Source organism: Haplochromis burtoni, unplaced genomic scaffold (assembly GCF_018398535.1).
Source record: "Haplochromis burtoni strain Fernald_Lab_line unplaced genomic scaffold, NCSU_Asbu1 Contig_50, whole genome shotgun sequence".
NCBI lineage: Eukaryota > Metazoa > Chordata > Actinopteri > Cichliformes > Cichlidae > Haplochromis > Haplochromis burtoni.
Window position 1 is genome coordinate 413125 of NW_024582411.1, and position 15161 is coordinate 428285.

General features: G+C 40.8%; 2 protein-coding genes across 3 annotated transcripts in view; one reads left to right on the plus strand and one right to left on the minus strand.

Moving 5' to 3' along the window:
* Window positions 1-2605, minus strand: part of adam10a (ADAM metallopeptidase domain 10a) — a 29819-nt gene extending 27214 nt beyond the window's left edge. Inside the window, exon 1 of the mRNA XM_005929588.2 lies at window positions 2191-2605. Within this exon, the coding sequence (XP_005929650.1) occupies window positions 2191-2242 (52 nt within the window). The 5' untranslated portion in view covers window positions 2243-2605. The remainder of the gene's footprint in view (window positions 1-2190) is intronic.
* Window positions 2606-5044: 2439 nt separating this feature from the next.
* Window positions 5045-15161, plus strand: part of mindy2 (MINDY lysine 48 deubiquitinase 2) — a 28194-nt gene continuing 18077 nt past the window's right edge. The window contains exons 1-3 of one of the 2 annotated variants that reach the window (XM_042220525.1): window positions 5045-6549; window positions 6909-6966; window positions 10105-10169. In XM_042220525.1, the coding sequence (XP_042076459.1) occupies window positions 5626-6549; window positions 6909-6966; window positions 10105-10169 (1047 nt within the window). In that variant the 5' untranslated portion in view covers window positions 5045-5625. The remainder of the gene's footprint in view (window positions 6550-6908; window positions 6967-10104; window positions 10170-15161) is intronic. The other variant, XM_042220526.1, reaches the window with a different exon arrangement.

The following is a 15161-nucleotide window of genomic DNA, read 5'->3' on the forward strand; positions in this document are numbered from 1 at the left end:
AATCACATGCACACATTTTACACTGTGAGCTTAAGCTCGTCTGTCTTGATGTTTTGTGAAGCAGGTGGTGTAACTGTACTAAATCTGGAAATAACCCCTTAGCGATGATTTTATTTTAATCATTTGCACACAAATTATATCTATTTTAATATCACCAGTTACACAAAATCACAGTTTTGCTCTGTTTGTCTTACAAATGTTGATGCCTAAAGTACAATTAAAGTAGGGGAGACCGGGGATAGTTGTAACGTGGGTCAGTTGTAACACTTCCAATTTCTCCAATCAGGGCTAAGTTTCAAATGATGTGACTCATCCTGTGCATGCCCAATTCAGTTCTGCTATCACATGTGAAAAATCAGCACATTTTGTCAAACACAGACAATTTAACATGAAAAAAAGTAATTTGTATGCCAAAAAGTAAGTTTTTCTACTTTATTTCAATTTCTAATAGCATTATCTGCTTTGCAGTTAAACTCATCAAACTTAAATTATGTTATTTGTATGTCTATGGGGATATATTCTGTGTAGGTCTTTAGTGCTAATGTTTTAGCCGTTGGCTGTAATGTTAGCTAGTTCATGGCTATAGGAGTCTGGGTCAGTTGTAACAGCAACAGTCTGGGTTAGTTGTAACAATAATGCAGATGTTACAACTTACCACACTATTACTTTAACTTATATTAAACAAGTTGGGGCAACGACATCAGCAGAGAGAGGTTCACTGGTCGCTTTTGTATATGCGGTTAATGCCATTGGCAACACAATTCCTCCACTGTTTGTGTTCCCACACATACATTATGCAGACCACTGTGTCAGAGATGGACCAGTAGGAAGTACTGGTAGTGGAAATAAATCAGGATGGGTGCAAGAAACAGATTTCCTCATCTTTCTGAAGCACTTTGCAAACCACACCAAGGTAAGCCATGATAAAAAGTAATGGAATTGCGATGCTGGTGAACAACTACATTTTTTCAGCTTCATTGTTATGTTCAAAATTGGTGCAAGAGTTGTAGGTTATAATGCCCACTGAGCCAATGAGGCCAAACTCAAGGAAGACCAACCAAAATTAATGAAATATTCAGTTGCAGAAAATTCCATAATTTGTCTTTTTTGGGGGGTTGGAATATGTTCAAAAGCTAGATTTCTGCATTCTGTCACACACACACAGCTACATAAATGGCTCTAAGTGCATTCATGTGTTGAATAAACAAAGATTACATGTTAATGTTTTGTTAGTACCCTTATTTCATTGTGTTACATTTCACCCCAGGATATGTTACAACTAACCCAGACTATGGGGTTAATTGTAACATTTCACTCTTTGTGTTTGAGGCCATACCATGCAATGGGTAATTGTGCTGCAGAGAAAATAGCTGCACTATTTAATAGCAGAGACATGTAAATACTTTGCATTACATTTTGAATCCACTACCTTAAAAGAGCTCCAATTTACAGACAGAAATGTCAAAAATGTTACAACTATCCCCGGTCTCCCCTACCAATCTGACATACTGTAGAAAATATGTTATTAAGAAGGGCCTGGACAAAGTTTTGTAAGGTGGTTAAGTTATATTAAAACTTATAATATATCTACACCCAGGTAGTGACTCATCCATGGTAAGAACGGGATATATATATATCATCTCTTTCGACCACATGCTTGAGTCAGCAGTAGAAAAAAGTACCGTATTTTGCTTCAGGTGCCTTTCTGACGGATGCAACTGCTTGTCACGCAGCTTCATACCTAACCTGCTTTTCACAGACTGTCCGATAAAACGAAAGTTTTTTTTAAACTAGTCTCAAATTATTCTAGCGACACTGAATATTCATGGTAACAAACATATTCGGCAGTAAAACTCTTGTTTATAGACGTTAACAGTGTAAAGATTTCCCACTAAGCAAGTGACTGAAAGACAAGCCCCCCCTCCTCTACTACAGGAGTACTTAACCTGTTTCAGCCAAACATAATTAATTAACCAGATAACAGCTAATACAGATTGACTACACACTGTAAACAACAACAACAAAAAACACAAACAAAAAACACACACAAGTTAACCGCAGTCTCCACAACATTAGCCAGCCAGCTAGCTAGCAAGTTAAACTGTCGACAGTACAACTACACGATCCGATTAGCGCTAGCTCTACTGACGAGCTCTAAAGACTTTCTCTGTTAGTCAACAGCAAACTTACCTGCAATATCGTGTAGGCAGCAAAACAGAAGAATTAGTTTGACAAATTCCATAGTGAAATGCCCTGTAGTCCCGCTTAACCAGCGAAGCTACACAGCGATACCCCTGACAGTTGCTTGTTTCGATTTCTGCCACACTTAAAGACAGAGTCGCCCTTCCTAGTTAGCTGTGACTCCCATCGCAAACACCGGCAGCTCTACCTCTCCAACAGCGCTACACACTGTCATAAACAGAGAGAGACAGACAGGCAGGCACTACTCCCTTCCGGTGTATGGGGCCAAAAGATATGGACACACCCGCTGTTCTGCGTTTCTATAGTATTGCGATCGTAGGTTGAAAGATACGTGAAAACAACTGGAAAAAAAAACACTACTGAGCTTTACACAACGCCACCAAAATGTGTCTGCTCCTGTGCTGAAAACACGCACTGATCTGCTGTTTACTGCTTGCACACATTATTTCCGGGTTTAAAAACTAAAGATTTAACTTTGTGATAGTGAAGTTATACATTTCCTGTTTCTCTGTCTATGTAGACTGCGCTGTAAATGCAAGGTACAGACTGCTCTGAGAGCGAGGATTCGCAACAAACAGGTCTGTCACATTAGCATAAAGAGAACTCGGGAAAGAAAGGATTAGTCATTCGTTTTTAATGATTTTTTTAAAGAATGAAGTTGAAATGTACTAATGAATCTCGAAGTACTATTTCGAGATTAAGTAGATACAAACTAAAAGAAAAAAGTTACAAAAATACAATTTGAAGAAAAAAATGAAATAATATTTTGACACTATACATATTTATCTGTTTATTGCTTTGTGCAACCGCATGGTAACCGTGTAAAAGAGACATCTGTAAATTGCATCTGTAATTGGACCAGCAGGTAAGTATAAGGGTATATAAATTACAGAGAAACACTGGCTTTCTATACCTGTACCACCTCAGCCAGAAGGATTATTCTAGCTGCAGTGTATACAATTTATTGTACCCCGCAAAAGTCTGCAGTGTTCTTTGGGTGATGAAACCTATTTGTTATGTTCTGATTCACTAATGTTGAAATCCAGGCTCTGGGGAGGCCACTCTATGACTGACAATGTGTCTTTTCTATCCAGGTGTATTTTTATTGCATCGAGAGTGTGTTTGGGGTCGTTGTCACGCTGAAAAATTAAGCCATTGCCAATAAAAATGCTTTGGTACTTTTCTGTGTTTATGATTTCATCAGTTTTGCCCAAATTCTCAACAGCAGTGGCTGAAATACAGTCTCAAACCACTGCAGGCATCTCACTGTTGCACCTCTCTCCTGAGCTGCTCTAATTATGACTTGAACCCAAAATGTCTCCTTTGGATTCCTCACTCCATCGGGCCTGTTGCAGCTGATTTTCAGCTCAGTTCTTGTGTAATCTAGCATACCTCAGCCTTTTCTCCTTGTTTCCCTTTCGTAAGAATTGCTTCTTGAAAGCCGCCCTTCCGCTGAGATAATTTCTGATGAGGCTTCAGTGAACAGCATCAGTGATCAGCTGAAGAGACAGATGTATTTCCAATGCTGAAAGGACACAAGTGTCTTGCATTAGAGAATGCTGAGGCTTGTAATACTAAAAGAGAGATTATGCAGATAGCAGGATCTAAAAACAAGTGAAAACAATACACAATATTGTTTGTGGGCATGTAACAACAACAACAACAACAAAGAAATCAATGCAAATAAAGAATTAGAACTGAAAAAGAAAATGTGTAAATTACTGAGACAGGAGAAAGATGGACTTCCAAGTTTGTTTGTTCTTTTTGAAGACTAGAAAATTATGGGCAGCCACATCACTCAAAATGACAAAACAAGCATGCAATGTTAAGAAGTTCCCCTCTTTATATTAACCTGTAGATGACAAAAGAAATAAAATAGATCTCATTTATATAACCCCCCCCCCCCCAAATAATAATAATAATCTGACATGTACTTTGCTGTTAATGTTAACATACAATTCGCAAGGGTTATGTTTACGTATGAAAGTAAGAGGTTTGTCACTTGTATTTTTAGGCGATAACATGTGGTCATTTTTGTGGTCTGTCAGTCTGCAACCACAAAATCTAGGTGCTTCACATCCCAGACGTGACTGTGACTGACATCCTGTGACTGGCCTATAAATAATTCTCAGTTTTGATGCAGACTTCAAAACAGATCAAAACAGGGATAATCTTTTGTGTGAACCTGTCAAACTTATAATAATGGCCACGTAAAACGACCTTTTTCCTTAGCTGCCCACTTCTACAATCATTTTCATGTAGCTCCACTGTGATATTGAGAGCCAAACCTCTTAACAAATATAACACTTTATTAAGAATTTTTTGTATATTTCACTTATGCCTGTAAAATCTGTGCTGAAACCCTAAATTGCGCTTCTTGTGCTAGATTGAGTATTTTCTCCCACCCAGTGTCTATAAAACGTTACTACACGTGGGATCTATAACTGTCAGATGTGGTTTTTGTTGCACAGCCAGGGCTCTATCTCAAGAATTTCCAGTGTGGGAAAATTTAATCTACTCAAAGATTACTCCGTTTTTGTGCTTTTTAAAATTTATGTATGTATGTATGTATGTATGTATGTATGTATGTATGTATGTATGTATGTATGTATGTATTTATTTATTTTTATTTATCTTTTTGTATTAAAAAATAGACAAGGATTAAAAAAGTAGACACAAAAGTATACACTAAACTGTCAAACAACAAATTAATAAAACACATCCAACAAAAAGTATACTTTGTTGTGAATTTTTAAAACTCACAGACAGTGACAACCTCGCGATATCCAAAGTTGGACCTGGGAGGTCCAGCTACGCGAGATCACGCAATACAAATGCGCGTGCACTGGGACGCAAAGCGGTCACGGCTACGCCAGGCTCTTATCAATTTACGAGTACTCGTAAAAGTAACCACCTGAACATTTTAGCGCTTTGAAAGGCAGCCCGACTATTAAGTTATTCTACACGTGATTCAGCTGATGCAAATACTTTTAAATGTTTTTTAATTTTTATTTATTTATTAGATAAACGCAAAGCTCTCACTTTCAGCTCGTCTGGGACGCAACGTTAGTTTCAAACTGAGAAATATTCTACATTTTATATATTTATTTATGTTTAAGTAAATGACAGATAAATGTTAAGGCGTGAAATGTAAGCTTGTCACCATAGTGGTAAAATGCTGTGTAGACACGTAGATTAAGTAACACGTCGAGTGGGTCACGCGGTTTAATGTGAGTGATAAGCTTTAAGAGTTTACAGAATACGAGGTGACCCAAAACGCACCACTGGTTGTCTGCCGCCCCCCTCGTTCGGCCTGAAAGCAATTCACTCTGATGACGTCACTCGCAGAGTTGTCATGGCGTCTTTGGGACCGAAGCTACCGCTGCAATTTAGCTAAAATCTGTCGACAACTCGTAAACCGAAATGGAGAAAAATGCAAACTTGCATCGAGACGCTGACGGGAGCTCTTTGTGTGCTACGATTGCGGGAGAAATGGGCGAAGCTGCTACTGTCGCTGGAGTGAAAGGAACAGCCGACAAATGCAAGAATAGTGAGGCTCCTCTCAGTAGTTTGGTTAACGTTAGTTATAATATCAGCACCACAACCGATGGTGCTCCCAGTAATGTCACTTCCAGTACCAGTGCCGGGAAGTCTGACGTGCAAGAAGTGGTCGAAGTCCTCCCCGAGCAGCAGCAAGAGGAGGGATACGAGAAGAAGAAGAACGCCGAGGCGAGCGAATTGTGGTCGGGGTCCGATCAGATCAGTAACGGGATGGGGCATGACTCTGTGGTGGCCGCAAAAGACAGCCAGGGTGGTGCCTCAAAGTTGGTAAACAACAAAACCGACGCCTCGTCCTCACCTCCCGATAAAGAGAGCGCAGATGTGCAGGCTGAGGTTTCCGCCAGCGGAGAAAGTGAGCCGACAAAACTTGCCAAACCGACTAATCTGTGTCCGGACAATGCAAACACAGAAAACGTCAAGTCGGGGCTGCCCACTGATAACGCCTTATCAGAGGGATTGCCGAGTGGGAGTGACCCCGATCCCAGTCTCGGTGGAGAGTCTCGAAGCATAGATTCACTGGAGTCCTTCTCCAACCTCAACTCCTGCCCCAGCTCTGACCTGAACAGTGAGGGGCTGGAGGAAAGAGGACTGGCCTTGGCCCTGCAGAACGAGTACGGGGCTGATGGCACGAAGAGTTCATATGCGAAGGACAGGGCCGCCGGCCAGTCCATATACCACATTAAGTGGATCAAATGGAGGGAGGAGAATACGCCGATCATCACCCAGAACGAGAATGGCCCCTGTCCATTACTGGCCATCATGAATGTCCTTCTGCTTGCATGGAAGGTAAAGGCTTGGAAATGACTGTGGATCAATGCAAACTTGATTTTGCACTGATATAATTAGGCAGATTTCTTAATGCATCTCTGAGCTCTGACAGGTTTCATGCCTTTATAAATAAAAAGTGTGTATTAAGACTTAACTTAATAACACAACTGTCAGTCTCATCGCTCTGCATTATCTTTTTTTTTTTTATTAATTTCAGCCAAGACACGTCTTTACGTGATTTCACTAGTTAAACCATCATGCCCAAACGCCTTAAGTGCTTACAGGATATATGATGTACGTATCTTTTACATATTTGTCCCGCTGCGTTGTTTTTAAAAATTACTAATGAACTATGGCTCTGCATACGTCTGTTGCAGGTTAAGATGCCACCTATGATGGAAATTATAACTGCTGAGCAACTGATGGAGTATCTCGGTAAGTCTTTGTAATCCTGACAGCACTTAGTCTCCCATGTGTGTTCAGTGACAAGTCCAAAAAGCAGCATAATCCAGTAGCAGTGTCTTGGGCTGCTCCTACAGCATCACACTAACCTGCATTTGGAGTGGCGCCCATGAGTCCATGCACTTGTAAACATAGAAGCCTGCAAAGCCACTGAGTTTCAGTGCCCTCATAAGCGTTCTTGTGTTTCATGTCCTCTCTAATGAGCGGTTACATGCAGGTCATATACAGTGTTGGGAAGGTTACTTTTAAAATGTATTCCACTACAGATTACAGAATACATGCCCCAAAATGTATTTTGTAACGTATTCCGTTACGTTACTCAATGAGAGTATTCTGAATACTTTGGATTACTTAATATATTGTCATGTTTTTTACAACTACATGAATGTACTACTGCTGTGTGATTTATTGAGGGTTACTCGCCATACCAATACCAACTGGATGTTTAAATCTTAACATAAAATGAGTAACAGTAGGGTGGACATTAGGTAAGGCTGCGCTTTTTTGCAGCGATCTCGTATAGAAAACTATTCTGAGCGTATATAAAACAGGTCAAACCGAGGTAAAGGGTCCTCTGGCTAATACGCCGGGTTCCGTGTCGGCTCGTAGCTGAAAACTGGCTTTACTTTGTTGTGTGGGTCAACTTTGCTAGCGAGAGACAGAGAGATGCGTTGAAAGGCTGCTCCAAAGGAACTTATTGTGTCGGAGAAAAACAGGAACACAGTGTAAAGTCGAGTCCTAATAGCTTACTTACAACTGGGCTTGTCAGGCACTCTTTTTGGCTGTAGTGGTTATTATTATATTTACATGCTTCCATCTCCCGTTTCTGCTCGGTGACAACTCGTACTTTTCTCCTTTTTCCTCCCTCCCTCGCTCGCACATAACGGGTATGGCAGTCCATTCTCCCTGCAGCACGGACTACACTGCCCATGAGGCTACATTCTTTAGGGCTATGCCTGTAACACTCTGCCTATTGCCTTCATATTAAATCATTTTAAAAAATATTTCTTCACGTCATTGTGCAAGTAGAGGTGACATGAGCCACAAGATTGAGACACAGGCATTAGAGCCTCTTAATGCGCGTTTTGTTTGGGTTTCCACCAGTGTGGAATTACCAAAAATAGAGAGAGCATAGCCTAACATATGAAACAGGAAAAGACCGCCGTGTAATCCATTTATTTCAACAAAGTAACTGTATTCTGAATACCACCTTTTAAACGGTAACACTGGTCTCTCATATATATATATATATATATAGCAGCACAGGGGAATCCCCCATCAGCCAGTCTCATGCTGCTGCAGAGGAAACAGGAGCTGTGTCCTGTCATTCATAACTAAAATTAAACTTCAAATATCAAAATAAAGTGTCACATTAGTAAGGGGCTCTTCAGAGGTACAGTCACCGATCCACACTTGTGTCACTCTCCAGTGCACAATGATCCACGTAAGGTTTTACAACAGATTTACTAGGATTACTTGTGTGTGAGACATACCTCGTCTCTGTTGATCACACTGACAGACAGTGGCAGATTTGTGCGGCCTGATCACTATGTGCATTTAAAATTGCTGTGTGCGTGTGGTACCTCGTGCTTGCACATAATTGCGGCACACACAGTCTTGCGTAGCGTTAAGGGGCTTCTGGATAGCCTCTTTGTCGTAACACGTAAACACCAAGTTCAGAAGTGGTGTTTTTAAAAGGCCGATGGTTGAGTATCACAGCTCACGAGTAAGCAGCGTAGCATGCCAGAGATCCGGCAGATAGATACAGATATTAAGTGACTGTCAGGGATCAGTGAGTCAACAGGTCAGCAGTGAGGGGTTTTCCCAGTTGTGGACTTGCTGTAGTAAAAGCAGTCAGCTGGCAGGCCCCCTGCTGGAAAAAATCTTGACTTGCACTAAAATCTTTGTCAAGGCTGTCCAGTTCAGCAAGTAAGACAGAGGTGGTTTTTAGGCTACTGTCTGATCAAACATTTTGTGAAAAGCAAGCTTGTGTTTTACAGTTGTAGAAGACGGCAGCAGGGCTATACCAAGCCCGAGTGAATGCATCCGCTTGCTTTTCCGGTTTGTTTGTGAATTGTAAGTCCCAATAAAGGTTGAAGAACGTAACAAGCCTTTGCTGAGCTTTGTATTTTTATTTCATTTTACTTGAAAGCCAAGTTCAGAACTGGGCAGTTATTTCCCACACAGCATACGCACAAAGAAACCACTGCGTCATTACAATTATAAAGCACTAATCACACAAAAGAAAGCTTAAGAGGCTCTTTTTATTGGATGTATTCCACTTGTTCTGTTTGAGGAAGATGCATATGAAAGCAGTTTTTATCCTAAACGTGTAGCTGTTTTCACTTAATATAGATGTTGTCGACAAGGCGTCCATGGCATTCCTCTGAGCAGTTCTCAGGGAAAATATGTGTTGACAGTGCAGCACAATACTCCTGCCAGTTCCTAATAAATTTATGATTCTTTGTGAAACATTTTTGAAAACCACTTGCTCAAGAGTTTTAAAAGTAAGGAGTAGACGGCAGTAAAGCATTCACAGCGAGGGGAAGAATGTATTTGCCCTTTGCAATGCTGGAAATGTTCATCAGTGAGATCCTAATGAAAAACAAGACAATTAGCAACGAGCGGAAACCTTTGTCTTGAGATGTAACGGTCAGCTGCGTTTTTGGCGCATCTTGAAACTTATCTGTCTACAGCTGATGTACTGTAAAGTCTCAGTTTGTTGAGTGAAGACTTGCATGTTGGTAGTACTGATCAGGGCAAAAAAATAAATAAATAAAAGAGGAGCCAGACATCTGCCAGGCTCTGCCCTCTGGCACAGCCTGTATTGCTATAGAGGTGAGTCAGCGGAGCTTTCAGGTGATGCCACAGATGACCGAGATTCAGCTCATCCTCCATATTTGTCACAGACCTTTTTTTGGGATACAGCCGACCAGTGCAAAATCTACCAGTGAGCACTAGAAACAGTTCACAACATCTGTTACAATCTTTACTCCATGTAATGAGTTCCAATCCAGATAGTAATTGCGTTGCTCTGGAATATGACTCGACATATCTGCCAATATCGCTCTCTTTCTCTCTCTCTCTCTCTCTCTCTCTCTCTCTCTCCAGGTGACTACATCCTGGAAACCAAACCTAAAGAGATATCAGAAGCTCAGCGGTTAAACTATGAGCAGGTAAGGCCTGACTCATACCTAAGCAGGCGTGTGTTTTTGCTTATGTGTGTATTAGTAAGCTGCTGACTGTTCACGGTGCTTGAGGAGGAGCGAGGGCTGTTTTGGATGAGTTGGCTCTCACTCTCTTGCTCTCTTCTTACCCTCTCTGTTGAAATGACAAATGTGCACGTTTAACACGAGCTATTTGCTCTGCTCGCTGTCTCTATTGAGATTTCTTTTTACTACAGTGACGACACTGCCGCGCTGCTGTGTCTCATGTCCTGCCAACACCCCGTGTAGCTGCTTGTTTAAACTACAACGGGTTTGCACATTTGCATTGACATAGCAGAGAAGGGCAGCGGATGTTCCATAATATGGTAATAAGGGTCGAGTTGATTGCAAACTGCATACATACAACTGCAGCCCAGCTTTTCTTTTTCCTTCCATTGCTCTGTATGTTACATAAGATGTGTCTTGCAAGGCCCAGGGAACAAAAGGGTCAACAGTGTCAGATTATGTTGTTTCACATGGCAGTAAATGCTTAGAGACGCTTGGGTAAGTTCAGCTCCCGGCTATTACTGAGGCTGTATGTGTGTGGCTCACAGTGAGAGGCTCTTGGAGATGGAGCTGTGGTTCCCTTGCTTCCTCCCATCTCCACTGCCTGCCTCAGAGTGTGGGAGGGGCCCTGCCTCTTCTCCATTTGCGTGGCAGAGCACCAGCACATCTGTGAATGATTTCAAGCCACACTTGTCCCTCGTTCAGAAAGGGCAAAAATAATGCGCATAGGTTCTTCATAGAAGCTCTCTGGAGCGACCTTTCTAAATTTAAGTTGAGCTGAAATACAACCTCTTGAATAAATCAGCAGTGTCCTCAGCATTCAGAGTAAGGGAGTGGTCAGGGTATGCGTTGCATAGTTATTATGGTGGTCTAATCCTAGATACTGGCCCGGGAGCTGTTTTGCATGTGGGTGTCCTTGTGTCCGTTTGCCGCCTGCGTTTGCAGTTGGGCTGGTTGACACAGTTATGTGGAGACTACAGCGGCCAAGGCTTCTTGGAAGCTGGAAATTATGATTTAAAAAGGAACAAGTCTGAGATGTGTCGTGGATGAGAATCAGATGGTGCCCGCTTCTTGATATGTTGCAGAGACATATTTCCGTTGCTCATTGGATTGATGCAAAATGCAAATGAAGTTACCCCGACTTTGAAAAGGATGCTAGGAGTTCATAACCGAAGTAATTCTATTTATAAATTCTGCTTAAAAGTCATCATCTGTCGCAGGAGTGCATGCGGATTAAAATAGCAGATGCACGGCTGCTCTTTAGCTATTGTTAAATATTTACTCGGTGAAGCTGAGGAAGTGAGTGTAGTTTTGCTAGGCTTTCGTCTCAGTGGACCCAGCTGAACACTGTGATTCATCCACGATCACTGAAGGAAGCGGGCTGGGTTTAAGCATCCTCTCTTGTTCTTATTTAGTGTCATTCGTAGTATCGATCATTGTTCACAAGTATTTTGCGCTGAGTGAAGCAGGTACAGTCCCAGCAGCTGTAGCATGACTCTGAATTTCTATATGCCCTTAAGTGTGGATTTTTCATTAACGAAGGCAGAATATTTGCGTGTGGTATGTTTGAAATCTCTGTCGAAATAAGCCAGCATTGACTGTAGTTAATAAACTTTAGATAATAGAATAAGTTACAATTTAAAAAAAACAAATCATACAGCCCAGTTTATAAGGTTTATGGAGGTCCTTATGTAGTGTAGATTACTGAAGGAGTTATAGTATGCTCTCAGTTGTGTGGGTTGTGGTATCAGAGCCTGATTTAATCCGAGTTGGCTCTATCTAATTAAAAGATGAGAAATGAATGTCTACGCAGAGTTGCCAGTTTATCAGGTTTGTTGTGTAAAAGGTAATTTGCAGGTCTTTTCAACCTTGTATTTTATAACAACTACAGTAAAAGTACCAACTGAAAAAAACATTTTATCTATGTGGTTATTTTGAATTGGATGCAAGCAGCATGTTTCAAAAATGTCAACAGAAGGAGAACAAAAATGTAGAAAAGTTGTGTAATACTAAAAATAAACCAGGGGCCAAATCTTAAAACTAAACTAACTCTCTGTATGTATTATTGTAGGGTCTACCTTACAATATAAAGCGCCTTGAGGCGACTGTTGTTGTGATTTGGGGCTGTATAAATAAAATTGAATTGAATCAATACGAATAGAGGCTGAGTATTTTTGCGGTAATGGTCAGTTTGGTGGTCAGAGTTTGGGTATTTAATATTTAATGAGTCTTGTACGCAGGGGACAGTTTAAAAACGAGGTTGAATGGCAGTGACCTTTAGGCCACAGGAAGGGTATCCATGAAAGAAATCCTAAAGGCTGTATCCTGTGAGCTAACAAGGAGAGTGACCCTCTGTGGATGCATCAGTGCACACAGCTTGGTTAACTCACACATTTGTGAAGGCACCATTAAAGCTAAACAAGTTTCATCCAGACTCAGTGAATCCGTGCTTGGTTTTAGTGAAAACGGTGGAAAACCACACATATTGCAATTGCACTGTTGTGCTAAGCTGGCCTCCCTGCTGTCTGGACCTGTCATCTACTAATTAGTGTCAAAGTTCTCAATGTTTGATGTGTCATCTTTATTTGTTTTGTTTATTTTTTTCCAATAAATTTTAGTAAATTCTTTCTTAAATGCGTTTGTACAATTTAGTGTAATCCATTGCGAGGGCTCCTTTGCAAAAAATGTATCTCTATGAAGCTTGATGCTTTGACACTGTCAGAAAGAAACTGATTTCTTTTAGGACCTGGTTTGCTTTTCTGCTCTATTGGAAAAAAGAAATATTCCCCCCATGATTTAGACAGATCTAGATTTGTCTTGAATCTGATGACCAAAATATTGAGTATCAAACGCTGCAGATGTGAGCCAGCACAAAAAGTGTGTCCCACTTTGTGGGACATTGCCGTCTTGTAAACTGTTAATAATTAACACCTCAAACTAATGGGTCATGACATTATGTAAGACTTCTGAGGCTGCTGGCCTCCATTTATTGACTGATGTTTTTTAGGTTCAAAGATCTATTGTGTATATGTATAAAGATTTATCTGGCGTGTAGATGTACACAGATGACTGCAGGCAGACCCATAAAATATGCATCAGCTTGCACAGACAACAAATATCTGACAGCTGTATTCACTATTCTCTGTTTGCTTCACAGTGACATAAAATGTACAGTGCATCCTCTGAATCCTCTGATTTCATAGCGCTGGACAGTAATGGACAGAAGCTTTGTGGTAATTTTTAAAACACAGCTGATTACAAAGTATAAAGTCATTAGTGCCGTTTCCCTCCAGACACACGGCATACAGTGCTCAGACTCGTCCCATACTTTTGAAATCATCTCTGGAGTTGCTGTTGTTGTTATGTTACCTACCAACAACCACATGAAAGTCACAAATCCCATCTTTCTGACAGTGTGTGTTTTGATCGTTACTGGTCTTGGAAAGGCTGCATAATTATAGCACTTTAAAATTGGACTTTCTTTTTCATACACCCTTTATATTTCTACCAGAACCTGGTGCTCAGTTGTGTTTCTTCAGAGTAACAATCAGATTTTATGTTCTTTCAAATCTAGAAATAAAGCCAGCATCTTCTTATTGTTTCTGCATGACTGGTGTCACGGTGATTTCTTGGCTTCATTATGTTGTAAAGTGGGAACGGCTACATGTGTTCTGTTCTTAATTGGGACCTTCATCTTAAGAAAATAAATCCTTTTGGGAACAAAGTCCCTCATGTGCTCAGAGAGAGAAGCAGAGAGGCCTGCCCTTAGACACCTTCGCTTAGACTGTGTAAAAAACAAACAAACTGCAAGGCCCCAGCAGAGTACCATGCTAATGTTACGCTGTGGAAGTGTAACACGGCGGGGCTAGATGAACGTGTGTGTGATGCAGTGCTAATCATCTGATCCACGAGCGCTCATCTGCTGTTGGAGCTCTCTGCCCTAGAATGAGGAGATGTGGTCCATTACACATCCCTGCTAATCCTCCCATCACTGCCGCTTATAAGCATCCTAATCCACACACTCAGATGAGCCAGCTGTGGGCTTTCCACCTCAGCTCTGTGCACCAAAGGGTCAAAGCTGGAGCAGCCCAGCGCTTATTGGACACGATCCTATTGCTAGCAGGGGGATGTCAAAACACTTCACAGAAAATACTCTGAAGCCATTGTGGGAAAAACAGGGGAAAAAAGGAAAGACATTTCTGTATTAGATAGTGGGAATTTTCCTGCCTTTTTATTGTTTGTCTATTACTTATTTAGTCTGGTGTGGTATAAATGGCTTTGCGGGGAGGTCTTTTACAGTTAAAAGTCCAAAATGTATCCCCTCCTTCACATTTTTCAAAACTATCCAGTGGGCCAGATTGGAGTCTTTACCAGGGCTGGTTCTAACCCCTGGGCTTTATGTTTGACACCGCCGGTCACCCCTGAGTCCACACAAACTGCCCTGAAAACATGAAGACATTTCGATGCTTGCATATTAGATGTAGTGTATCACAGAAATAAAGTTTTTCATTTGCATAGTGATTCAAACTAGATCATAATAGTAAAACCATATTTTATTCATAGTTTTATGGAAAATGTGTGCAAAGTCATGTCCAAAATAATAAAATTGATTTGTGTCAGACAAAACCCTTAGTAAACATTTCTATAATTCATTTGGAAGCATTTCCCTACAGCTGCTTGGAATTACTATTATTATTAGTTTGGACAAGAGAAGTTTTTAACTGATTAAACATATGAAGGCATTTTTATAATGCAATACAGCTGAGAGAAAATAAATGGGGTCTAATCGTTTAATATTAGAATTTAAAAACTGAAAAATGCAAATAAATCTTCACTTTGTAGGCTCGTATTTATCTTTCTGGTATGTGTGATGGTGGTAATTGGTTTTTGGTTTGTGGAACTTTTTTTTTATCTTCCCATAGAACACACTATACACTCATAATAGAGTTGTCGGGC